This window comes from Mauremys mutica, chromosome 2 (assembly GCF_020497125.1).
Source record: "Mauremys mutica isolate MM-2020 ecotype Southern chromosome 2, ASM2049712v1, whole genome shotgun sequence".
Classification (NCBI taxonomy): Eukaryota; Metazoa; Chordata; order Testudines; family Geoemydidae; genus Mauremys; species Mauremys mutica.
Genome location: NC_059073.1, coordinates 177029922 through 177056247, shown reverse-complemented (window position 1 = coordinate 177056247; position 26326 = coordinate 177029922). Strand labels below are relative to the sequence as shown.

General features: G+C 54.2%; 1 protein-coding gene across 1 annotated transcript in view; it reads left to right on the top strand.

Moving 5' to 3' along the window:
- The window catches only part of LOC123364581 (dynein axonemal heavy chain 5-like), a 317201-nt gene that overhangs the window by 121057 nt on the left and 169818 nt on the right, over positions 1–26326 (top strand). The window contains exons 41-44 of the mRNA XM_045006814.1: positions 73–288; positions 3365–3511; positions 4915–5087; positions 5344–5522. Coding sequence (XP_044862749.1) covers positions 73–288; positions 3365–3511; positions 4915–5087; positions 5344–5522 — 715 coding nt within the window. The remainder of the gene's footprint in view (positions 1–72; positions 289–3364; positions 3512–4914; positions 5088–5343; positions 5523–26326) is intronic.

Sequence of the window (26326 nt, the reverse complement as noted above, 5' to 3'; positions counted from 1 at the left end):
AGGAAATGTCTTCTGTGGGGTTTTTGCTGGGTTGGAACAGCTTACTTTAAAAGTGCTTTTTTTGTCTTCCAGGGTAATGTGGAATTCTGGCTGGGACAGCTGCTGAATGGGATTAAGAAAACAATCCACTCCATCATTAGACAGGCATCTATAGCCATTAGTGATTCAGGATTTAAGCTGTATGACTTTCAGACAATGTTTCCTGCACAAATAGGTCTTCTGGGAATTCAAATGATTTGGACCAGAGATGCAGAGGATGCGCTAAACAATGCCAAAACAGACAAAAAGGTTGTACTTAGCAAATCCTCGGGGGTTAATTAAAAGCATTGTTTAGATCAGTGCACACTGTGCAAGTTAAAAAAAAAAAGAAGGTAGAAATGACAAAATAAAAAGGAAGCAACTGGAATGACCTGTAAATTCCTCCATATTGATATGTAGGGTGGTGATACATTCCCACAGTGTTAGCATCCTTTGTGTATGCTCTTTGCACTACTGCGCTACCTGTCCTGACAACTGGTAACATGGGACCAATCCCCAGCTGGGGTAAATCAGCGTATCTTAATGGCAAGACACTGATTTAAATAAGCTGAGGGTCTAGCTCAGTGGTTCTCAAACTTTTGTACTGGTGACCCCCTTTCACATACCAACCCTCTGAGTGCAACCTCCCTTATGCATTAAAAACATTTATTTATTTAACACCATTGTAAATGCTGGAGGCAAAGCAGGGTTTGGGGTGGTGGCTGACAGCTTGCAACCCCCCATGTAATAACCTCGTGACCTTCTGAGCGGTCCTGACCCCCAGTTTGAGAATCCCTGGTCTAGCTTATGGGGTTTGTGCATCACCTGCTTCCATCCGCTGTCCATATTGGCGCTGATGGAGAGGTACTACTCAGAACCTCTGATACTGTGAACTAGGGAGGAAAGGAGTATGACAGGAAGCGATAGAAGGTCAATCCTTACTTGCTTTAAAACTAACTTTAAAACAGTTTCTAATGTTGTGTGTCCCCCTACATTCTTGTCAGTGGCTGCAAGCTTTGGGAGGGAACAATGGACAGTTTAGGGTCAAGGGAGTGTCATCATCTACTATAATCCCAAAACTGGTTTGGGGGATGTGAGAGCCACCAATATGGGGGAATAACAGTGTCTCCTGTGCATGGAGCTGCTTTAGGGGACGGTGCCAGCGTCCTCCCCCTCTTTTGGGGAATGGGAGCATGGGAGCTAGTTTGGTGGGTGATTGGTTTCACCTTATGCCCAGGAAAGATGCTTCCAGCACCGTAGATGTTTTTGATAAGTGCCTCTCCTCTGGAATTTATATACAGGCATGTGAGAAGACAACTCAGAGGAGTGCTCAAGGCTTTGTCTACATTACACAGCTTTTAGTGACATGGCTGTGTCACCACAGCCATGCCATTAAAAGTTGTGCAGTGTAGCTGCTGTTTGTCGGCTCTCCTGCCGACAAGAAACTTCCACCCCCAATGAGTGGCATAGCTTTGTCGGCAGGAGAGCGTGCCTGCCGATAACGCGCTGTTCACACTGGAATTTGTCGCGGCAAAGCTTTTGTCTTGGGGGAGGAGCGGTGTTTAACACCTCTGAAAGGCAAAAGTTTTGTCGTTCAATTGCCAGCGTAGACATCGCCCAAGATTGCTAATACAGCAGTTTAAGGAACATGTGCACTGGGACCAAGCTAAGAGCTAGTAACACTGTCCTACCATGACAATAAACACAGGCAAAAGCTAAAGAAAACAGCATACTATGCTGTGATGTTACTGACTACAATTAAACTAGACAAGACTCCAGACTAGGGGGGAAATACTTTAAACCCCCATTTTTCTACATCATACAAAGCCAAAAGGGGCATGGACCCAGTTTTTGTTCCATTGCAGCTCATTTAACTAGAATCAAACTTGATTGGCAAACAAAATTTCTTGTTGGTTTTGTTTGTTTGTTTCCTCTTCTAATTTATTTATAGTTTTCCTCAGCATATGGAATAGGTCTAGGTTTGCAAATATCCTCAAAAAAATCAATATGATCATCCCTTCATGTGTTCAAAGCACTCACTGTGGCCTAAGTGCTGCAAACTACTCCATCACCCCTGGGCCTGCACAGAATCCCATTTGGAGTTATTGACAGGGGTCCAGCTTATCACCGCAACTGCAAGATCGGAGCCCCTGTTATAGATATAAGAAGTCAGTATTTTATTCTACAGTCTCTTGTAGCCAGGGGTGAAAGTAACTTACAGGACTTACCGGTACTGCCGGAGTCCTGAGGGGGCGTGGCCTCATCCGGAAGGGGGCGTGGCCTCAAGATTTAAAGGCCCTGGGGCACCAGCTGTGGCTTGGAGACCCAGAGCCTTTAAATCAACCAGGGCCTCTCAGCTGCAGAGGTAGCTGGGAGGCCCCCAGAGCTCAGGGGCAAATTAAAGGGCCCGGGGCTCCGGCTGCCGTGGGGAACCCTGAGCTTTGTGGGACTGGGGCAGGTATTTAAAGGGCCAAGAGCTCCTGCCGCTGAGGGGAGCTCCAAGCCCTTTAAATCCTGGCCCCAGCCCGGCCACTGGAGCCGCGGCCGAGATTCAAAGGGCTCTGGGTTGCACGCAGCGGCGGGGAGCTCTGAGCCCTTTAAATCTCAGCTGCGGCGGGGGGTCTAAAGGGCTCTGGGCTGACCGCAGCCGCGGCAGCCCAGAGCCCTTTAAATCCAGCCCCAGCCTGCCGCCGGAGCTGCGGGCGGGGGGGTTAAAGGGCTCTGGGCTGCCAGCTGCGGCGGGGAGCCCAGAGCCCTTTAAATCCCCGCAGTGAAAGCCGGTGCAGTCCGGCACGGCGTAACTGGCTCTTGCCGGTACGCTGTACCAGCTTGTACTGGCTTACTTTCACCTCTGCTTGTAGCAGAAATAAAGTGTTACTTCAGGCAAATTTAAAGTGTCCCTTACACCAGGTTTCTCCTCTGAAAGTTACCGTGGTTCTAGGGACAGAGTCAGAATCCCAGCTTCATGTTGGCTGATGTGTATAGTTTAGTACTCAAAGGCTGAAGTTTGACGGCTTAATTGCTTTTGAAGAGGGCACAATACAAGCACCCTATCAGGTAAAGGTGAGGTGTACTATATTAGGCCACTGTCCTGCAATGGAATCTGCTAGCATAGCCTCCTCAGCCACTAAAGTCACTGGGAGTCCACAGGGGCTCAGGGAGTATGCTCTAGTAGATCTTGGTTCAGGATTGCAGCCCTAGTTAATACAAAGTGAGGCTGGAGCAAAATGTAACTAAAACAGGAGATATATATTTGTAGATGTCTGCAACTGTTCATCCTCTAGAGATTGAAAGAGCAAAGGGTGTTTGTATTAATATAACTCTGTTCTCTTCTTGTGTGGGAAAGGTCATGCACACAACAAATCAGAAGTTTCTGGACCTTTTAAATGATTTGATTGACATGACAACACGTAATCTGACAAGGATGGAGCGCACAAAATATGAGACTTTAATCACTATTCATGTACACCAGAAGGATATCTTTGATGATTTGGTGAGACTTTTTTAAAGAGCTCTCTAATTGAAAAACATTTTTTACATATATGAAATAATCTAAAAGCAAATCTCACATTTCTTCACTTTGTTTAACTCTGTTGTTAGTACTGTCATGCAGTTGCATGCTATCTGGGCTTGTCTTTTCTAACTGCATCTTAAAAGATTTACATTACAAGTATCTTATTTGTTTGCAGTGTTGAATTATTTGTGGGTGAGAACATTAACATAATCACTAAGAAAAATGTAGGTTCCGATCCTGCAAGTAGTTGCATACGGGCAGACTGCAACATCCTGATGGCTCCCTATTGATCTCACTTGTGGCTTCCTCCAGGGGCAGCAATCCAACCACCTGAAACAAATTGCAGGACTGGGGCTTTAAAAACATAGCGTGAATTTTCGGCCCCACCGAAGTGATAGTTTTGCCATTGACTTCAGAACATACAACTTTAGAGTACAATCTTGCAAATAGAGCCACACACACAGATCTTTACTCCCTTGTGGAATTCCATTAAAGTCCAACAGGACTCCACACAGGTGGAAGGGTGCATGCATGTGGATCAGTTTGCAGGGTCAGACTCATAGACTATGTTTTTTCCTTTTTAAAATTATTACTGATTTTCAGCATACAAGAACTGTCTTTGCTAAGGGGAAAGCACTGTTGACCTTAACCTGTGATTCAAAATTTAAGAATTACATCATTGGAGTTTTTAAGAAATATGTTTCCTTTTAGCTTTAGATTGAGTTTTGTGATTTCCAGCCCCTGCCTCCACTTCCTGATTTGAGGCAAGGGCTTCTGGAAGATTAAAGAAGCTGCCTTTCATGTATTTTGAGAAGGGGAGTAAACAATAACTTACATTGATTTACTGGTTTTAAAATTTTAAATGCATCAAACTCTTCCCTATGGTAGATAATATGAAAGCATGAGATAATGATTAAGAAACAGGAAGCAAAAAAAAAAAAAAGGTTGAAGGAAATGTCCTGAATACTGAGAGCAGTAATTCAGGGGGATATGTATTGTTTAAATGATTTATATACTGTGCAGAGAGAAATACTAAATGAGTTTCTAAATAAGGATAGAAAAGTATAAAGAACTAATATTGATAGCTAGAAGTCAAACTGCCAAGTTCTGTATGATGCCTGAGGCTTTTTCCTATCCCCATCATTTTTCATTAATTTTTATGAGTATTTTTGAATGTGTATTTCATATCGGTTAATTCAATGTCAAGTATTACTGAAGTTTGCTGTATATTAACCCTTTGGAAATTGGTTTATCCTATTGTGTTTTTTCTGACCTGTTGATGGAAATGGAAAGCGGGCTCTTTAAGATATGTCACTTCCTCCTCTCATATTTTTATTATAGTATATCACGTCTACACTAATGGTTTTGTTCTTTTGTTACAGGTCCGTATGAATATTAAATCTCCATCTGACTTTGAATGGCAAAAACAATCCAGATTTTACTTTATTGAAGATGTGGACAAATGCATCATCCAAATCACTGATGTGGAGTTCAGCTACTGCAATGAATACTTAGGCTGTACAGACAGACTCGTTATAACTCCTTTAACTGACAGGTAATCACAGTAGGAGTATAGTATCCACTTTGGGGGCAAAATCCTACTCCCATCAACATAAAGGAAAAGCAGGATTTGTCCCCGATACGCACCAATTACTATTAACACCAATAGGAGTTACCAAGCTGTACTAAAAGGAAGAACATCCCTTTCCTTTCCCACCCGCAGATTTATATAACAGTTACTACACTTAATTATATACATTGGGCAGATAACAGTGAAGAAAAATTAATGCTGTTTTTCAATCTGTCTCCAGATGTTACATCACATTGGCTCAGGCTTTGGGAATGAGTATGGGTGGTGCTCCAGCAGGACCTGCAGGTACTGGGAAAACAGAGACAACTAAAGACATGGGCAAATGTCTGGGAAAATACGTTGTTGTCTTTAATTGTTCAGACCAAATGGACTACAGAGGCCTAGGTCGTATTTATAAAGGTAAGACACTGTTCTGTTTATTCATTTTAGCCATTAAAAGAAAAATGTGTTTCTGTGTGAAGTGCTTTTGTGACTGAGACTGAAACAATAGAATGACCTACGGCTAGTGAGCTTTGTCTATAGCCAGCAGAAGAATGAAGAAGCGCAGACGTAGCCTGCTTAAAATTAGCTTGATGAAAAAATAAATAATTGGGGATACAAGTAAGAGAGCTGTACTACTCTCCTCACTGCCCTTCTTTTATTTCAGTTACTGCTTGGAGAGCTCTATGCTTTAAACAGTTCCATCCACAGACTTTGAATTGGGTCTCAGTGGCAACTGGTGGATGCACTGAAAGTCACCTAATCTGCACTCTGGTCTAGGAGTCTGATTCTCATTGCAGTCACACTGCTGTAAATCAGGGTAATTCCACTGCAATCAATGTAGTGACACTGCCGTAATAAGTACAATTAGAATTAGGCCATGTGCCTCTACATTTAGCATTGTTTCAGTGCCTGTTGAGCCATAGAGATTTATCATGCAGTCAGGTGGTGTTCTCCAAGAACCCTAACCTTCCCCGTTCCACTCCTCTACACTGCACATCCCAGTGATGATAGAATGGCAGGAACAATCTCATGTGGGTCTCTTGCAAGGCAGTACAAAACAGTAATGCTAGACTGCCCTGTCAGAGAGACTCTTGTAAATTAGAACATTTGCCAGTTCATGAGTGAGTTTTCCCACATGAGCCTTGATGTATTTTTCTCCATTTTCTATTTGATGACAGCTGGTGCCGGAAATTCATTTCTGAAGGGACTGTGTTCTGTTTTATCTTCCATCCCCTTCCATCCTTTCCTGTTACCCTTTTTTTCCCTGTAGTCTCCATTTCTCTTTTCAGCACCAGTTGTGCCTTGTCCTCTCTCCCTCTTGTTCTTTTATATTTCCTTCCCCACTATTACCATTTTCTCTATTTTCCTTAACCAATCCTCTCTGCCTACCATTCTCTCTGCTGTCTCCTCCTCCTAGTTACTTTCACAGGTCTCTCTTAATATCTGATTGTTCCTCTTTCCTTCTGTTTCCCAGCTGCTTCCCCTTCCTTTCCTTCATCTTTCCTGAATACTTCCTGTTTCACTCCTCTCCTCCTTTTGCATCCCCATCCTCTCTGCTGTACTTCTCTGCACCTCCACAGCTTCAGGTGGGCTTTTCAACCTTTACTGAATTTTCCCACATACTTTTCATTCTCACCGTCCTTTCCACCTGCTATTGCATTGAAGTCCCCTTGGACTGAGCCTTTGCAAATTATTTGTTCTCCTATTATCGCTACATCATTGAAGAGTCTTCTGGTATCTGTCAATACATAATTAATCTGATTCAGTGTGACTCCATCTGGGCTTTTCCAGGTCCAGTGCCAATGTTGTTCTTTTTTAAATATTGTGTTCATTAAGTGGAGATGGTTTGCCTCTGCGAATGCAACCAGACATGCTCTGTGATCATTTTATTTCTCACATTTCTCACATACCCTCCGAGGTAACCCTGTAACCCTCAGGAATACGGATGCCTTCTCCCCTGGAGTTGTCGGAGCTGGGCCCACCAGTCGTCTCGTTCCTGCTCTAGCTTGTCCACCATGAGAAGCAATCTACCCTTCTCCTCCATTGTGTTCTGATACTTATCCCTCTGAAATTCTAAGTCTTGCAAAGCAATTTGCAAAGCTTGCTCTGCAGCTACTAACTTCTCTTGTTGCTTTTGCCCTCGTTCCGCAGATTCTCCCACCGCCCTTTTGATCAGGGTTTGCGTTCCCACTGTATTCTGGTTACCCTCCGTATTGGCCTTAGTTTCATTTAACTTTGTCTTTTGGGGACTCTTTCTTCCCTCCAATTTCTCCTCACCTTCTGTCCTCACAATTCCCACACCTTCTCTACAGCCACTGTCCACACACAATGGGCCTCTGACTCTTCCTTCTGTTCCTTTACTGACACTATGCCCTTTTCCTGGCTACTTTCTTTTTTCTTGAGGGGACAATGCCTCCTCACATGTCCCCATTCCCTACAGGAAAAACAGGTCCCTTCGAGTGATTGCTCATGTCTATTCCACAGTAGGTGTGCGTGCTCGCCACGTGCACCAGTGCCGGAAGTTTTTCCCTTAGCAGTACCCGTAGGAGGGGAGCACCGCTGCAACCCCTGGAGTGGCGCCTCTATATTGCGCTATAAGAGGAGCTGCGCACCCCCCCATCCTCAGTTCCTTCTTGCCGCCAGTGAAGGTAGTCGGAACTTTGTGCTCCAGCCTTGCTGTAGCTCTTCTAGTAGCCTTAGTAGTACTCGTCTTCTCCAATAGTTGGATAACTTCTTTAGTAAGTTGCCTGGTGTGGGGCATGTCCTATGCCCCAGGCTTCAAGTTGTGCAACTCCTGTCACAGTTCTATGTCAAGAAGCGACCTGTACACTCAGTGTCTCCGCTGCTTGGGCGAGACCCACGTAATTGACCGCTGTAAGATCTGTGGATCGTTCAAGCCTCGAACTAAATGAGAGAGAGATATCTGGCTCCGGGCTCTACTGATGGAATCTGCACTGGCCCCGGCACCGGCGCACCGACGGGACACGGCCCCGGGCAGGCACTGAGACAAGCGGTGTCGACACTCCTCCTCGAATCGTAGCTACAGGAGCAGATCCTGACACCATTGTCACAGATTCTCAGGTTCAAGTGCCTGCTCCACCAGACACCATGCTCGGAGCTCCTCTCGAGTGTTACTGGCATCGAAGCATCATAGCTATGACCACCGGGATGACTACGAGAGCAGCACCTCGGACAAATACCGCTCCTCATCGTCGAGGTCCAGATCTCGAGGTTGGCACTGACACGACCATAGACGCACCTGCCGCTCTTACAGCGCCTTGCGGTCAATGGCGACCTCGGCCTCGGCACTCAGCCGCCCATCCCCGAGCTGCACCGCCCCTCGAGAGCAATCTGCACTGCTTGGCACCCAAGCTGGTCAGTGGCAGGGGGCACCGTGGCAGGGGCAATGATGTCAATGGGCACTGTGGCCACAGTTGCCCACACAGGAGGGACCCCTCTCGGTAGTCGGAGCATCCCAGGCCCGTTCGGTGTCCCCCCCCCGACAGAGTCAAAAGTCGACGGGTACCGAGCTGGCAGCACCGAGCCCAAATTCAATCTTGGGGGTTGAATCACCGGCACCTCCCAACGCTCTGGGAGCCAGACCGGCCCCCTCGCCAGCGCCGGAGAACACCCCTCCGCCCATTCTACAGGAGGACTTTAAGACTCATCAAGAGCTCCTCAAGCGGGCCTCCAGCTCCAGGCTGAAGAGATGGAGGAGTGGTCGGACACCCTTTTCAATGTGCTGTCCTCCTCGGCACCGGGCCGTGTGGCCCTACCTCTCCACCAAGAGGTAGCCAACATATCAACTGCTTTATGGCAAACCTCAGCTTCCTTGGCGTCCATCTCCAAAAAAGCGGAGAGGAAGTACTTTGTCCTGGCTAAGGGACACAAGTACCTGTACTCCCACATGGCACCCAACTCCTTGGTGGTGGAGTCAGTGAACCACCGGGAACGCCATGGTCAGCTGGCACCCACCCCCAACAACAAAGATGCCAGGAGACTGGATTCTTTTGGCAAGAAGGTTTATTCTTCCGCGAGCTTCCAACTCAGGGTGGCCAACCACCAAGCCCGCTTGAGCCGCTATGATTTTAACTTATCGGGGTTTCTGCCAAAGTTTGAGCCTCCTCTCCTGGAGCGGGATAAAAAGGAGTTCAAGGCTCTGGTTGAGGAAGAAGCAGCAGTGGTGAAAGCAGCCCTCCAGGCCGCCTCAGACGCGGCCGACACGGCAGCCCGTTCGATGGCCTCGGCCATATCCATGCGTAGGGCGTCGTGGCTTCTCCTGTCCGGTCTGTCTGCAGAGTCCCAGTCCTGATGCAGGACCTTCCCTTCGATAGGAAAGTGTTGTTTGCGGACCAAACCGATGTTCGCTTGCATGGGATGAAAGACTCCCGCACCACCTTGCAAACGCTAGGCCTATATGTCCCGCCAGCAAAGGACAAACCCAGGCCGCAGATCCCAGCACCTCCCACTAGGGGCAGATATGAACCCCGCCTAAGAGACTGAGGGAGCAGAGATGCAGGTCCCAGCATCAGTCCCGCTCGGCCCTGCGACCAGGTCCCTCGAAGGGCAAGAAGCAGGGGAAGAGGCGGTTCTTTGCGGGGTGCCACCGGGCCTGTTGCCGCGGAAGCCCCCCAGTTAATAAAGTTTGTGTTCTGTAACCATTTATCTGCATTCCGAGTGGTGTGGTCCTGTATAACGTCGGACCAGTGGGTCCTCAGCACTATTTCCAGGGGCTACATGTTGCAGTTTGCCTCACCCCCCCCCATCACCCCATGTCCCAGGAGGTCCTCAGGTACCCGGAACATGCCCCCCTTCTAAGCCAAGAGGTGGCGTGCCTCCACAACCTGGGCACGGTGGAGAAGGTACTGGTAGAATTCCAGGGCAAGAGGTTTTACTCCCGGTATTTCTTGATCCCGAAGGCGAAAGGCGGGCTCTGGCCCATCCTGGACCTGCAGAATTTCAACAGGTTTATGGTCCGCTACAAATTCCGCATGGTATCCCGGACCTCTATCATTCCCTCCTTAGACCCGGGGGATTGATTTGTGTCCGTGGACCTCCAGGATGCATATTTCCACATCCATATTTTCGAGGGTCACAGGCGTTTCCTCCACTTCCTGGTAGGGGGGGACCATTACCAGTTTGCGGTCCTCCCTTTTGGCCTTTCCATGGCCCCCAGGGTTTTTACTAAATGCATGGCAGTGGTGGCAGCCCACCTCCGGAGGAATGGGCTGCAAATTTTTCCTTACATGGACGATTGGCTCCTCAAGGGCAACTCTCGGTCCCAGGTACAGGCCCAGATGCAATTCCTGCTGTTCACATGCGAGGGTCTGGGCCTAGTAGTGAACAAGGCCAAGTCCATGTTGGTACCAGTTCAGCGCATACACTTCATAGGGGCTCTGCTAGATTCCTTAGAAGCCACAGCCTCTCTTCCCTGGGACAGGTTCAAGACACTCAAAAGTCTCGTAGCCTCGGTCACGACCTTCCCTGTGATGACAGCAAGGGTGTGCCTTCAAATCCTAGGTCACATGGCAGCATGCACGTCCGTGGTGTGACATGCCGGACTCAGAATGAGGCCCCTCCAACTCTGGTTGGCCTCCCAGTATTCCCAGTCCAGGGACAGCCTGGACAAGGTGGTCACGATACCACCCAACATGGTGGCCGCTCTGCAATGGTGGTCCCTCCCGAGCAACATGCTGAACAGGATTCCCTTCCGAGAAATCTCTCCCTCACTAGCTGGTGTCGGATGCCTCAGACATGGGCTGGGGAGCCCATATAGGGAACATTCAAACCCAAGGCAGATGGTCAACCTTGGAATTGTCTCTGCACATAAACGTCAGGGAGCTCAGGGCAGTATGCCTGGCATGCATAGCGTTCAGTTTGCACCTTTGTGGGAAGGCGGTCAGAGTCCTCTCGGACAACACGGTCGCGATATATTACATCAACAAGCAGGGAGGCATGCGCTCCTCGGCCCTGTGCTGAGAAGCCCTGGACCTATGGGAGTTTTGCATAGCCCACAATATCTCCCTACGGGCCTTCCACCTACCCGGCGCACGCAATGTGTGAGCCGATCACCTCAGCAGGGTGTTTGCCCACCAATACAAGTGGTCACTCCACTGGGAGGTCACCCAACAGCTCTTCCGAGACTGGAGAGCTCCCCGGGTCGACCTCTTGCTACCGCCCAGAACCGACGCTGCTCCCAGTTCTGCTCCAGGGCAAGGGCTGACGGGGGGGGGTGTGTGATCTTGGATGCATTCCTCCTCTGGTGGTCAGGCCAACTATTCTATGCCTTTCCACCATTTCCTCTGATAGGCAAGGTCCTGCAGAAAGTAAAGGCAGACAGGTTGAGGGTTATCCTCATAGCCCCGGATTGGGCTCGCCAACATTGGTACGGGACCCTTCCCAACTTCTAGCGGCCCCCCTGCAGAGGCTGCTGCCTCGCCTGGATCTCCTCTCCCAGGAGAGGGGATGCCTTCTCCACCTCAACCTGGCTGCGCTTCACCTGACAGCGTGGTTGCTCCGTGGTTAGAGGAGGAGGAGGGAAGGTGTTTGGAGGATGTCAGACGAATTCTGCTGGAGAGCAGAAAACGGTCCACATGGCAGACGTACCTTGCCAAATGGTTTAAGTTCTCCAGGCGGGCGGGGGAGTGGGGTGCCTCCCCGACATCCGCATCCCTCCAACTCATTGTCGATTACCTCCTGTCCTTTAGGACCCAAGGACTAGCTCCTGCCTCCATCAGAGTACGTTTAGTGGCCATTTCAGCCTTTCACCCTCCAGTGCAGGGTCACTCGTTTTTTTCCCCCCATCAGATGACCTCCTGCTTTTTAAAAAAGGCCTAGATTGTGCATTCCCGTACGCCAGGGCCCCGGTCCCGCAATGAGATCTGAACCTAGTGCTGTCCCGCCTCACGGGTCCTCCCTTTGAACCCTGGGCCACGAGTTCCTAGTCCCACCTATCATGGAAAGTGGCATGCTTGGTGGCTATCACCTCAGCCCGTCGGGTCTTGGAGCTTAGGGCCTTGACCTCGGTCTTCCACAGGGAAGAAGTCCAGCTTCACCCACACCTTGCGTTTCTCCCGAAGGTGGTATCCACCTTCCATATGGATCAGGACATTTTCCTACCAGTACTCTGTCCTAAGCCCCATTCCTCCAACAAGGAACGCTTCCTACACATGCTAGACGTACGTAAGGCGCTAGCCTTTTACCTGGACTGAACTAGGCCATTCAGGAAATCCTCACAACTGTTCGTTGCGTCGGCCGAGCGTCTGAGGGGACAACCAGTTTCCACCCAGCGCCTTTCCTGCTGGATCACCTCATGCATATGCACGTTACGACTTGGCAGGGGTTCCCCCGCCGCCTATCGTAAAGGCTCATTCTACGAAAGTGCAAGCCTCATCGTCCACCTATGTAGCCCAAATCCCTATCCAGGACATATGTAGGGCTGCCACGTCATCTTCTGTCCACACCTTTTCCTCACACTATGCGATCGTCTCCCAAGCAAGAGATGATGCCGGGTTTGGTAGGGCAGTACTCCGTCCCGATAACCTTTAAACTCCTACCCACCGCCATCAGATATAGCTTGGAGTCACCTACTGTGGAATATATATAAGCAATCAGTCGAAGAAGAAAGGACAGTTACCTGTTCTGTAACTGGCGTTCTTCGAGATGTGTTGCTCAGGTGTATTCCACATCCCGCCCTCCTTCCCCTCTGTCGGAGTTGTCTGGCAAGAAGGAACTGAGGGTGGGGGGAGTGCGCAGCTCCCTTTATAGCGCGATATAGAGGCTCCACTCCAGGGGTCACAGTGGTGCTCTCCCCCTATGGGTACTGCTAAGGGAAAAACTTCTGGCACCGGTGCATGTGGCGAGCATGCACACCTACTGTGGAATACACCTGAGCAACACATCTCGAAGAATGCCAGTTACGGAACAGGTAACTGTCCTTTCTTTTCCTATTCCCTCAGCAGGTGGGACTTTGAGGCTTTCCTACATCCCTCATTTCATGACTAGCTTTCTGGTCCTTATATGTAGGGGCATTCCCTTTTCAGGCATCCCTTCTGCCCCCAGGCATAACACTCTCTCAGCCTGGTCACCGGCCTCCTGGCCCTGGAACTTCTTTTCCACTCCCAGCCTCTTCAGCCTCTGCTCACTTCCCGGAGGATCTTAAATAAATATTGTTGCTGGTGCACCAGTTTCATTAAATACCCCCGCTGTTTCTGTTGGTTCTGCAGGACCTGTGTAAGCAGTGCCTGGATCCCCATTGGTTGCCTTTCTTCCTCAGTTAGATGGGAGTGAAAATGCTGGGGTCCAGCTCAGAAGGGTATACTGGCCTTCACCAAAAAAGGCCTCCATGCCCTGTGGCTCCATTGTCTCTTTTTTCCTAAATTTGCTACATGCTCCCCTTGTACCAGGGGCAACTGTCATACGCGTATTTTCCACCAAATTGTCACAGTGTTTACTGCTGAAGTGCCTCCTTATGGCTCATCTCAGGGATTAGCTCTAGACCAGTTCTCTTTCAGTTGCTTGCCCCATGGTTGGTCTCTCTTTTCATGCCTATCCTAGCTCCTCCCCTGGCTGGGCTTCATCAGCTATTAGGCCTGATCAGTCCTGACTCTCTTCCAGGCCTGGCATGGGGTTAATTGGACCCTTTTTCCTACTCAGGCCATGTGTGGGGTAGATAACCCCTCACCAGGGCCGGATTAACCTTTTGTGGGCCCTGGCACAAGGCATTTCTGAATTCAGTAAGAATTTTGGACGTGCACAGAACACAGACAGGACTGGTTCCCGCATGGTTACAGAACTGCAGTAAAGTGGAACAATTTTCAGCTTGTGTGATTGGAAGATATCTGGATCCATATTATAAGACTGTCCTACATAAATGAGGAAAAGTTAAGGTGCCTTTATTATTCTTTTGTTCCATTCTTCGTTTCTATGGGGAATTTGCCTGTGCAATATTACTGTCTTCCTTTTAAACAAACAAAACTAAAAAATAAATAAATAAATAAAAATAGTAATGGCTGTTGAAAATAGCAATTCCAGCATTTGTTGCTCAATTTTATCCTAATTTTTCTACAGCAAATTACAGTGGATCAGCCTATTTAATTTGGGAGAAATGAAGTAACAGTTGCCCCAATTGAGCTTGAGCACTCCTGAATTTTGAGGGTGTTCAAATCTGGAAGGCAGGTGCTAGATTCCTTTCCTGAATATTAGATAAATCTGGAAAGGAAAATTCAATTTCTATTTTCATGGCTCAGAAGTGGAAATCCTCCTGTACTGTATCTGAAGCTGCCCAGGTCCTCTAGTAGAGCCTCCCCTCCCTTACTTATCATTTTAACTTCTAGTGGGATCCACATATCTCCCTTGCTAGGCTTCGGATAGAGAGGGGCACTGTCCATTTAGTCCACCCAGTTCCTTCTTTGGGGGCTGCCAGGCGAGGTCACACCAGCATCCTTAAGCCAGGCTGGGGAAGTCTTCTAAGTGTGATATCTGGGCCAAAGCCTTCTACTCCTTGGGCACACTCGTTCCCCATTCACAGTGCCATCCCCTTCTAATAGCCAGCTCTCCATTCACAGCAAGCTACAGCCCATGGGGTCTCTCAGCTTTCCCACTCTTTCCCCGTCCCTTTCCTGTTGATAGCGGCCAAGGGAATGCTGGGAAATATAGTTCTTTCCCTGCTCCAGGGCAGGCTCTCTAGGCAGGGAGCTGGCCAAGGAACTACAGCCATGTAGTCTCAACTCCCATGCTGGATCTGGGCTGCTCTGAGGCTCCATTTCTGCAGAGAGGAGGAAGCGAGTGTTACGGGCCCCCTTCTGAGCTTGGGCCCGGCGCTATGGCGCCATTGGCGCCATGGTAAATCCGGAACTGCCCCTCACACTGTCCTTTTTTGCACAGGTAAAGTTATTTTGGAAGGGCCAGATTTCACTGGGAGTTGTGGAATGCTCAGCTTCTCTGAAAATCAGGCCTCCCAATTCTTAGGCACTCTCAACTTTTCCAGCAGGTGGCAATACAAAACAAATTATTATTTCCTTCCAAAGGGGAAAAAAAAAATCTGACCAGAATTGAATTTCACCATTATAAACCCAAAGTAATTTTAAGATAATTTCATACACAGCTCACAGTATGCATAAAATGTCAATATTATATCCAACAACATATACTTATGTTAAAGAATTGCATGTTTTATTTTTTTCCTATTTCCCCAAAGTGATCATTGTTGTAAAAATAGTTTTTAGAATGAAACCTGATAACTTGCAATAAAAGTATGTCACTTAAAACAGAAAATATGTAGGACCAAATCCATCCCCAGTGTGACTCTGTTGACTGGTCTGGATCTTTGAAAACTCATCAAATTCTTTATGTCTCGTAGAGGTGTGGACTCACCCCTGTGGCGCCTCCTGCTGGTGACTTCTGGGAATTAGCTCAATTCAGCTCTGGAGCGCCCTCTGCAGGCCGGTGATCTGCCTGTCCTCTGGCCCCCATGTCCCTCCCAGGACCCCGGTACCCCTTTTACCTGGGGTGCTGCCCCCGGCAGTAACCCCTTTCTCTCAGGGTCTCCCCTTCCTGGGAAACCCCCACCCTCTATCCCCACCTCACCTCAGTGTATGGCTACTACCAGTCATCATCTAGCCCCACGCCCTGGGGCAGACTGCAGTATCAGCCCACTCATCACTGGCAAGGTTGGGTTTGGACCTGCTGCCTTGGCCTACCCCTGGGCTGCCCTCTGCACCCCCCAGTACCTGTTGGCCTTGTGCTAGGCCGCAGCCTGAGGCTTTCCAGGCTGGAGCTCCCCAGCTCCTCTGCCTTTCCCCAGCCCTGCTTGACTCAGGTACCCTATGTCTAGCTCCCTGCAGCCAGGCCCTTCTCCCTCTACAAACAGAGACAGCCCTCTGAGCTCCTGGCTCCCAGCCTCTTTATACAGGCCAGCTGTGGCCTGATTGGGGCTTGGCCCAGCTACAGCCACTTCCCAATCAGCCCAGCTTATTAGCTTCCAGCCACAACCTTTCCCCAGGGCTGTTTTAAGCCCTTCAGGGCAGGAGCAGGGTAAGCACCCTGCTACGGGCGTGTACTTGGCGCGGTTTACCCCTGTCCCAGACACCTGCCCCTTCTGCGGCGTGAGGGAGACCCTGGCGCACATTTACATAGAGTGCGCCAGGCTGCAGCCCCTCTACCGGCTCCTCACTAATCTCCTATTGCGTTTCTGGCTGCACTTTTCCCCACACCTCCTTCTCCATGCACTCCCTATCCGTGGCCCCACGAAGTCGCGGGACCTCCTGGTCAACCTCCTCCTCGCCCTGGCAAAAATGGCCATCTACGCGACCAGGGAGAGGCGGTTGGCCAATGGAGACTCCTGCGACTGTGGGGCTTGTTTCCGATCCTTAGTCCGCTCACGTCTCCGGGCGGAGTTCCTCTGGGCGGCGTCCGCTGGCTCCCTTGACGCCTTCGAGGAGCAGTGGGCGCTGTCCGGGGTTCTCTGCTCGGTGTCACCGTCAGGCTCCCTTCTTATGACCCTTTGACCGCACTCCTGTCCCTGTTCTTTTATTAGTTGTCCCCCGCAATTAGTGGGTTTCTGAGGCTCTGTGGCACCTCCCCTTAGGCTGGGGGGGGTTCCGTTAGCATGGGGCGGGCTCGCCCGCCCCATTTCCTGGAAACCCAATAGATACCGCTCTGTCTGCTTGGGCTGCCCTGCTGGCTGGAGCATTCCCCCTTCTCTGGCTGCCTTGCTGGCTGGAGCTCCTTCTCCCTTCCTGGGCTGCTGCTGCTGCTGGCTGGAGGACTCCTTCCCTGGACTGCTGCTGCTGCTGCTGAGCAAGTGAGTGAGGGGTGGTGGGGGGGAGCCTTGCTGGCCAGCCCCCACTCCCCCATCTCTGGAGGGAGAAGCCAGGACCCCACCACCACCACTACAGCTACCACCTGTGGGGGGTCCTTCCTACCTGGCCACCAGGGCTGCTGGAGAAGGAGGAGCTGCTGCTACTGCTGCTGGAGCTGTGTTTGCCCTGGGGAGCTGCTGGAGCCTGGAGGAGGAGGGAGAAGAGGACTGAAAAGACCACCGGCTGCTGGGGAGTGCACAGAACTCTGAAGACCACTGTGGAGGGGGCTACCAAAGACTGAGTAACTCTTTAACTGTGCTCTAGTGGTGGGGGTTTAGACTGTGTTTGGGGGGGCACAGGGGGTGTGGCGTGGAGCCTGCCCCCTGGTCCATCTGTGTCCCCCCCCAACCCCCACCACCACCGCTGCCCCCTCCACCACCCCTGCAGTCCCTTACCATCTGCCTCAGTTCCTGCCTCTGGGACTCAGCTGCTCGCCTGGCCTGCCACGCCCTATTGCCACCGTTTGGGCCTCCAGCAGCCAGCCAGCCATTGACTGTGCACAAGTGCTCGTGGGTGCACGCACCCCCCCTTTCCCTGGACTGACCCCTTCCCCTCTGCAACAGGCCCCCTAGCTTTGCCCCTTGTTGCCTGCCCCGTTCGCCCCTTGTGGCCCCCCCTCCCCCGGCACCCAGCTTCGGTTTGTTTGCCAGCCCCGCCCATCTCCCTTTGCAGCTTTGTTTGTCCTGCCCCAGCCCTGAAGCCAGCCCCTTGGTCCCCCTGCCCCACTCCCAGCCTGGTTGCTCCCCTCCCTCCGCGGCCCCTCGCCCTGATTAGCCCCTCCCCTCGTGCACCCATAGCTCCATCAGTGCGCTTGTGCCTCTCCCTTGTTTAAGTTGCCCCTCTTGCACTGCACCCCCCCATTGCTCTTGTTTCCCCTCCCCTCCCCTAGTGCAGCTAGAGGAGCCGGATTTTGATCCTGTGTCGGTGACTGACCCCCCCCCCCGAGTCATTGATACTCCCCATATCTGCCCCCCCCTCCCGGTTTGGCACCCTCCTCCCCTGCCCACAGCCTAGCAGGGAGGAGTGGTTGACCTGTTCCCTTCCCCCCTGCCACCTTTCTCCAGTGTTTGCCCTCCCTCCCGACTCAGCATGGCGGGAGACGCGGCGGGTGGGACCCCTGGGACAACGCCTGTCCCCCCTCCCCCGCCTGCTCCCCCCAAAACCCCCCCAGTCTCGACCTCACCCGCCGCTGCCGGACCACCTGCCACCGCTCCCGCTGAGGCGCCGGCAGCGGCGACCGACGGGGTGCCCTCTGCTGCTGCCACGTCCCTCGCCCCTTCCGCCTCTGGGGGAGCCCCCCCAGCCGGCGGAAAGGGCCAGGGCAAAAAGAAGGGAAAAGGCCCCGCTAGGAAGACAAAGCCCTCCATGGCGGAGCCTGCCACCGCTGCCGCGGCCCCGCCACCGGCCGCAGCGTCCCTCCCCGCTGTCCCCTCCACCAGCTCTGCGGGTGCCCCTCCCTCGGCCCCCAGAGCATACGCCCAGGTGACGGCGGCCCCCCCGCCCGCCACTATGTCATCTCCCCCGACTGCCGCCTCCGCTACCATCTACAGCGGCCGGGGCCCCTTCCCCACCTTGACCCGGAAGCACGGCGTCCATTGCCTCCTGGTGCCCGCCTCGCCCCACGTGGAGACCTACGTGCGGGCGTTGGCGAGGGTGGTGGGGCCCACGGCCATCGTGGCGGCCTCCAAAAAGTACGGCAAGGTGGTTTTCTTCCTTGCCTCGGAGGCCGCTGCCCAGGAGGCGGTGGAGAAGGGCCTGGCGGTGGGGGGCGTGTTTGTCCCCCTTGAGCCGCTAGAGGACCTGGGGGTCCGTGTCGTCCTGACCTCCGTCCCTCCCTTCCTGCCCAATGCCGCCCTGTTACCCGCCCTCTCGACCCTGGGGAAGCCCATTTCCATTGTGAGCCCTCTCCCCTTGGGCTGCAAAGACCCCGCCCTCCATCATGTCCTCTCGTTCCGCCGGCAGGTGCAGCTTCAACTGCCGCCGGCGGCGCGTGGCGGAGAGGCGCTCGAGGGGTCTTTCCTGGTCCCCTATCAGGGGGCCCAGTACCGGGTGCACTATTCGACGGGGGAGGCTCGGTGTTACCTCTGCCAGGCGACGGGGCACGTTCGGAGGGACTGCCCTTTGGCCCGGCACCGGGGAGCGCCCGGGACCCCCGAGCCCCGGCAGGGTGCCGGCCCCGTCATCGCCGGCGCCCCTGGCCGCCCGGTGCCCAGAGTCGCCCCTCCTCCTCCTCAGCCCATCATTGCTCCCGCTTGGGCCTCAGGGGTCCGTCCTCCAGTGCGCCCAGACAAGCGGGAGAGCCCTGCCTCTGCTGCTTGCACTCTGGCGGGGCCTGTGGAGGAGGGTGCGGCAGGGGTACTGCCGGGCATGGGAGAGGGCTCTCCCCAGGGGGACTCTACCCTCCCTCCTGCTGTCCCACCAGTGCCTCTCCGAGCCCCCGAACTGGCATCCTTGCCCCCCAACCCAACCACTGTCGACCAGCCTGAAGGCGATGCCATGGAGGGCTGGACCCAGGTACAGGGTAAGCGGGGCAAGCGGAAGGCTCGGACTCCGCTCGTGCCATCTGATGCGGAAGCCCCCTGTAAGACCAGGAAGGGGGCTGCAGACACCGAGCCTTCCGCCATGCCCGCGGGGTTGACCCATCTGCCAATGACGGCTAGGGAAGACGTGGCAGCACCGGAAGGTACCACCATCCCCCCTCCGCAGTCCCCCCCTGCGGAGGCCTCCGCTGCAGCCCCTCCTGTTCCCTTGCCGCCTGTACCCCCTGCAATACCCGAGGTGAGCGTCGCCTCGGGCGCGAGTGGGGAGGACCCCGGGGTGGGGGGAGGTGAGCTCCCCTCCATCTTCGCGGAGATCGAGGCCCTGGGTCTGACCCCGGTCACCCCGGGGGAGGACGACCCTCTGCTAATGGGCCTCGACCTAGCTGACCTCACCCCGGCTTCCCCTCCCCCGTGTTCCCTCATCCCAACTGCCATGTCCGCTCCTGCCTCCGAGGGTCCCCTGGACCCCTCAACCTGCCCGCTGCAGACGGCACCCTGCTGCTGGCCGCTGAACCTGCTGTGGCGACAGCCGGTGCCTCGTGGCCGGGAGAAGGGCTACCGGGGTGTCCCTAGGTGGCGCGGGGCAATCGAGTTCCTTCCCGGGCAGGGGCCCCCCTGAGGGTTCTGCATCTCCCCGCGCCGAGGCTGCTCTACCTGCCATTGAGCCTGAGTCCGGTGTCGCTGGGGACCCCCTCCCTACCCCTCAAACCCCCGTGCCTGGCCGTGAGGAGCCGCTTACTGATGGTTCAGCTCCTGCGGCCCAGGGTCCCGTCTCTGTCCCTCCCCCCACCCCTGCTCCTGACCCCAGCCCTGCCCCCTCCACCTCCCGTGATGTTATTGCCGCCCCTGGAGCTGTCTCCTTCCCTTTCCCGGAGGATGACTCCCAGGGAGCGGCCTTTGTGTTCCACAGTCCTGACCCACTAGGGGCTGCACTCGTCCCTCCGCCGCCCCCCACTGAGCCGGGGTCCGCCCCTTGCTTGCCCGTCCCAATAGGCCACGGGGCTGTGCCAGAGGCCCCATCCCCCCATACGCTGAGGGAGGAGTTGCAGGAGTTCCTGGAGGACGTCTGGGGCTCCCGCAACAAGATCCCGCTTGCTCTCCAGCGCTGGGGGGACTTCCACAAAATCCTCCTAGCCACGAGGGCTCTCATGGGGGAGGGAAAGAGGACCGGGAAGCAGGGTGCTGCGGCTTACCATCGGGTGCGCAAATTCCGTGACTCCTTGCTCACCTTCGGGGTGGGCCACGGTTTGCTGCGTGGCCCAACGGGGGCCGTGGGCACCCCTGCCGACGAGGATCCCCCCCCAGCCCTCCTCATGGCACTCGTCACCTTTGCCACACTGAACACCCGGGGCTGTAGGGTGGGCTTCCGCAGGAGCCAGGTGCTCTCCTTCCTTCGGGAGGGGGGGTACTCTGTGGTTTTCCTGCAGGAGACCCACACGGATCCGGCCGCCGAAGCTAGCTGGCGGCTGGAGTGGGGGGACGGGGTCTACTTCAGCCATCTCACAACCCGTCAGGCTGGAGTGGCCACCCTGTTCTCCCCCGACCTACGGCCCGAGGTGCTGGGGGTCGCCGAGGCTGTGCCGGGCCGCCTGCTGCACCTCCGGGTCCGCATGGAGGGGCTCGTGGTCAACCTCGTCAACGTCTATGCCCCGACATCGGCCCCGGAGCGGCTGCAGTTCTACCAGCAGGCGTCCGCCTTCCTCGGCTCCTTGGATCCTCGCGAGTGCCTGGTCCTGGGCGGGGACTTCAACACCGTCCTAGAGGAGCGGGACCGCTCGGGGACCGAGCAGAGCCCGGCCGCCGCGGACGTCCTCCGGGAGATTGTCACCCAGCACTCCCTGGTGGACGTCTGGCGCGACCACCACCCGGACGATGCCTCCACGTTCACCTATGTCTGGGTGGAAGCCCATCGGTCGTGCCGCTCCCGGTTGGACCGCATCTATTTATCACGGTTCCATCTCTCACGGGCCCAGTCCTCCAGCGTCCGGCCGGCCCCATTTTCGGACCACCACCTCGTCACCGTGACGGCCTCTCTCTGTGCGGAGAGGCCGGGGCCGGCCTATTGGCACTTTAACAACAGCTTGCTGGAGGATGGGGGCTTCGTGGCGTCCTTCTGGGAGTTCTGGCTGGCCTGGCGAGGGCAGCGGCTTGCCTTTCCCTCGGCGCAGCGGTGGTGGGATGTGGGGAAGGTGCGCGCCCGGCTCTTCTGCCGTGACTACACCCGGGGCGCCAGCCGACGGAGGGATGCGGTGATAGGGCAGTTGGAGCGGGAGGTCTTGGAGCTGGAGAGGCGTCTGGCCGCCAGCCCCGAGGATCCATCCCTTTGCGGAGCGTGCCGGGAGAAGCGGGAGGAGCTCCGGGTCCTCGAGGACCATCGGGCCCGGGGCGCCTTTGTTCGATCCCGCATCCGCCTCCTTCGGGAGATGGATCGCGGCTCCCGCTTCTTCTACGCCCTGGAGAAACGGAGGGGGGCCAAGAAGCATGTCACCTGCCTTCTGGCGGAGGACGGCTCCCCCCTCACGGATCCGGCGGAGATGTGCGAGAGGGCCCGAACCTTCTACGCACGCCTTTTCTCCCCAGATCCGACCGATCCTGCCGCTTGCAGAGTGCTCTGGGACGGGCTCCTGATGGTCAGCGCGGGCAACCGGGACCGGCTAGAGCTGCCTCTCTCTCTGGCCGAGTTCTCGGAAGCCCTCCGCCGCATGCCCACCAACAAGTCTCCGGGCATGGACGGGCTGACCGTGGAGTTCTACCGCATGTTCTGGGACGTCCTCGGCCCGGACCTGGTCAGCGTCTGGGCCGAGTCCTTGCGGAGCGGGGTCCTCCCTCTCTCGTGCAGGCGAGCCGTGCTCGCCTTACTGCCGAAGAAGGGGGACCTCCGCGACTTACGGAATTGGCGTCCCGTCTCGCTCCTCAGCACGGACTACAAGATCGTAGCCAAGGCCATCTCGCTGCGGCTGGGGGCCGTGCTGGAGGACGTGATCCACCCAGACCAGACCTACACCGTCCCGGGCCGTAGCATCTTCGACAACCTGTATCTGGTCCGGGATCTCTTGGAGCTTGGGTGCAGGGATGGTCTGTCGTTCGCACTCCTGTCTCTGGATCAGGAGAAGGCGTTCGACAGGGTGGACCACGGGTATCTCCTGGGCACTCTGCAGGCGTTAGGCTTCGGGTCCCAGTTTGTGGGTTTTCTCCAGGTGCTGTACGCTTCCGCGGAGTGTCTGGTCAGGCTCAACTGGACCCTGACCGAGCCGGTCAGCTTCGGGCGGGGAGTGCGGCAGGGGTGCCCCCTCTCGGGCCAGCTGTACGCCCTGGCGATCGAGCCCTTCCTCTGTCTCCTCCGCAGGAGGTTGACGGGGTTGGTGCTTCGGGAGCCGGAGCTGCGGCTGGTCCTGTCGGCGTACGCTGACGATGTGCTCCTCGTGGTCCAGGACCCGGGCGACTTGGTGCGGGTGGAGGCCTGCCAGGCCGTGTACTCGGCGGCCTCCTCCGCCCGGGTCAACTGGGTCAAGAGCTCTGGCCTGGTGGTCGGGGACGGGTGGCAGGCGAGCTCCCTCCCACCCGCGCTTCAGGCCATCCGGTGGAGCGTGGGTCCGCTGCTCTATCTCGGCGTTTACCTTTCTGCCACGCATCCCTCTCCGCCGGAGAACTGGCAGGGTTTGCAGGGCAGGGTGGCTGAGCGGCTCCGGAAATGGACAGGACTCCTCCGGTGCCTTTCCCTCCGAGGGAGGGCACTGGTGCTCAATCAACTGGTCCTGTCCATGCTCTGGTACCGGCTCAACACCCTGGTCCCGGCCCCGGGGTTCCTGACCGACCTCCGGAAGGTGGTTCTGGAGTTCTTTTGGCCAGGACTGCACTGGGTCCCTGCAGGGGTACTCCACCTGCCCCTGGAGGAGGGAGGGCAGGGCCTGAAGTGCCTGCGCACTCAGGTCCACGTCTTCCGCCTCCAGGCACTGCAGAGGCTCCTTTATGGTGCGGGTAGTCCGGCGTGGAGAGCCCTGGCGCACGCCTTCCTGCGCCGCTTCCGAGGGCTCCGATACGACCGGCAGCTCCTTTATCTCGACCCGAGGGGCCTTCCGCGAGACCTCTCCGGGCTGCCGGTCTTCTACCAGGACCTCCTCCGGACCTGGAAGCTGTTCTCTGCGACCAGGTCCGTGGCGGCCACCGAGGGGGCAGACCTCCTCGTGGAGCCCCTGCTACACAACCCCCAGCTCCGTGTGCAGGTGGCGGAGTCCCCCGCGGTGCGCCAGAGTTTGGTCCTGGCGGAAGCTACCAGGGTCGGAGACCTCCTGGACTACGACCGGGGAGACTGGCTGGATCCCCTGACGCTCGCTCGGCGGATGGGGCTCTCCAGACCTTGTACTCCCCGGCTCGTACTACAGGAGGTGAAGGCCGCTTTGCCGCCCGCTGCTCGGGCTTACCTCGACCGGGTCCTGCGTGAGGGCACGCCCCGCTCACCCCCTACCCCGAGCCCTCCGGACCTCTTCATAGGGCCCCTGCCCCGTGGACCCGAACGCCCCCCCGCCCCTTCACCGCCAGCCGGCTGCACGATCTGCAGCCGGTCCGTTTCCAAACCGTGCCAAGGAAGCAGCTCTACGCGCTCGTGCTCCACACCCTTCATTTCCTCACCCTCGTGTCCCGCCCTGACACCAAGTGGCGGGACCTCCTGCCACCTCTGGAGGGTGAGGAGCCCCGGTGGGCCAGCCTGTACTCCACCCTGATCCCGAGGCCCGTCGGGGACATCAGTTGGCGGCTCCTCCATGGGGCCGTGAGCACGGGCGTGTACTTGGCGCGGTTTACCCGTCCCAGACACCTGTCCCTTCTGCGGTGTGAGGGAGACCCTGGCGCACATTTACGTTGAGTGCGCCAGGCTGCAGCCCCTATACCGTCTCCTCACCAATCTCCTCTTGCGTTTCTGGCTGCACTTTTCCCCCCACCTCCTTCTCAATGCACTCCCTATCCGTGGCCCCACGAAGTCGCGGGACCTCCTGGTCAACCTCCTCCTCGCCCTGGCAAAAATGGCCATCTACGTGACCAGGGAGAGGCGGTTGGCCAGTGAAGACTCCTGCGACTGTGGGGCTTGTTTCCGATCCTTAGTCCGTTCACGTCTCCGGGCGGAGTTCCTCTGGGCGGCGTCCGCTGGCTCCCTTGACGCCTTCGAGGAGCAGTGGGCGCTGTCCGGGGTTCTCTGCTCGGTGTCCCCGTCAGGCTCCCTTCTTATGACCCTTTGACCGCACTCCTGTCCCTGTTCTTTTATTAGTTGTCCCCCGCAATTAGTGGGTTTCTGAGGCTCTGTGGCACCTCCCCTTAAGCTGGGGGGGGGTTCCGTTAGCATGGGGCGGGCTTCGCCCGCCCCATTTCCTGGAAACCCAATAGATACAGTCTACATAGAGGAAAAATACTGTACTTCAGAAAGGGATCCAATCCTGCACTTTGAATGGCTTTTAAAGGGGTAGGATTGGCTCTTTAGAGCTCTGAATATCTTTGTCCCTCAAAGGGAAGAATCTATTAAAATCTTTGCTTCATTATGGCAGTATGGTATCTGAAAATATTCCAGGCAATTTTAAATGTAAGAATTAGATATGTATGGCTTGTGTAATATCCATACATTCTCTTAATTCAGTGGATTAATTTTAATAACATTCACAAATGTTATTCAGTGCCAATTTAGAAAAATCTTAATACTGTTAATGTCCATACAGGATTGCATTTCATATGGAATCTGTGGTATATCTCTGACTGTACCAAACATGGGGGAGTCGGAATTCTGGCTTCATTTATACTGGTGTAAATCTGGAGTAACTCCACTGACTTTGTTGGAGATCCTGCAAAATTACACCAATATAGCAAAGGGTAGGATTTGACCCTGGAACTTTGCTGTTTTTCCCTAGTCACTGTAATATCACATAAATTGAATAGGTAAATTTTTATGGAGAGATATAGAATTAAAATATAAGATAATCATTTTCATATTCTTTCTACTCTGCTGTTATTACAGTCTCCAAGAATTGACAAGTATTGGTTGGGTTGTGATAGCTGATGTATTCACAACCCAAGGTGGGAAAGAGAGAAAGAGGGCTAGGAGAAGAGATATGGGAGGGCCTCTAAGCGGAGTTGGGGAAAGCTGAGAATAAAGCAGAGGGCAAGGGAGAATGAGACTGCGGAAAAAAAAGTGACAGAGATAACAGAAAAGGGAGAAAAGCGAAGGGAGAAATTGCAAAACAGGAGAGAGCTAATGAAAATGAAGGAATTAGCAAAAGAGAAAATGAAACAAGGGAGAAACAGAGATGGGAGAGAACAAAACCAGCAGCATATTTATTGTTTCTGTGTACATGTGCATGCAGTAGTTTACCTACTTTTGGGAACTGTGTATTAAATATCATAATATCTTGGTAACAACATTTTTTCAAGATTCCTGTTCCCGAGGGGTATGGAGAAGGTCATTTCTAAGAGACTTACTAGATGAAGTTCTAGGAGAAAGCACTTAACTTCCTAACAAACATACTTGTAACTAGCCTGCCAAAGATCAAGGTAACAGGGATCAGGAAACAAAACCTCACTGTGCTCTTGAATGCAAGCTTGTCAATAAAACCAGCGACATTCCCAATTGGATTGTGGACAAGGCATGAGACCTCACATGGATAAGTGACTCTGCTGGTTCTCCATTGTCACAGTGCATTCCTATTAATTACATTATTCACTCTGAACTCCCCTCCTCATACTCCCATGCATAATGGTGCATAGACAGAACCTTTAATTAGGACTACTTAACACCATTGCTTTTTTATGTTAATTAATTATTAATAAAGTAGAGGCCCCG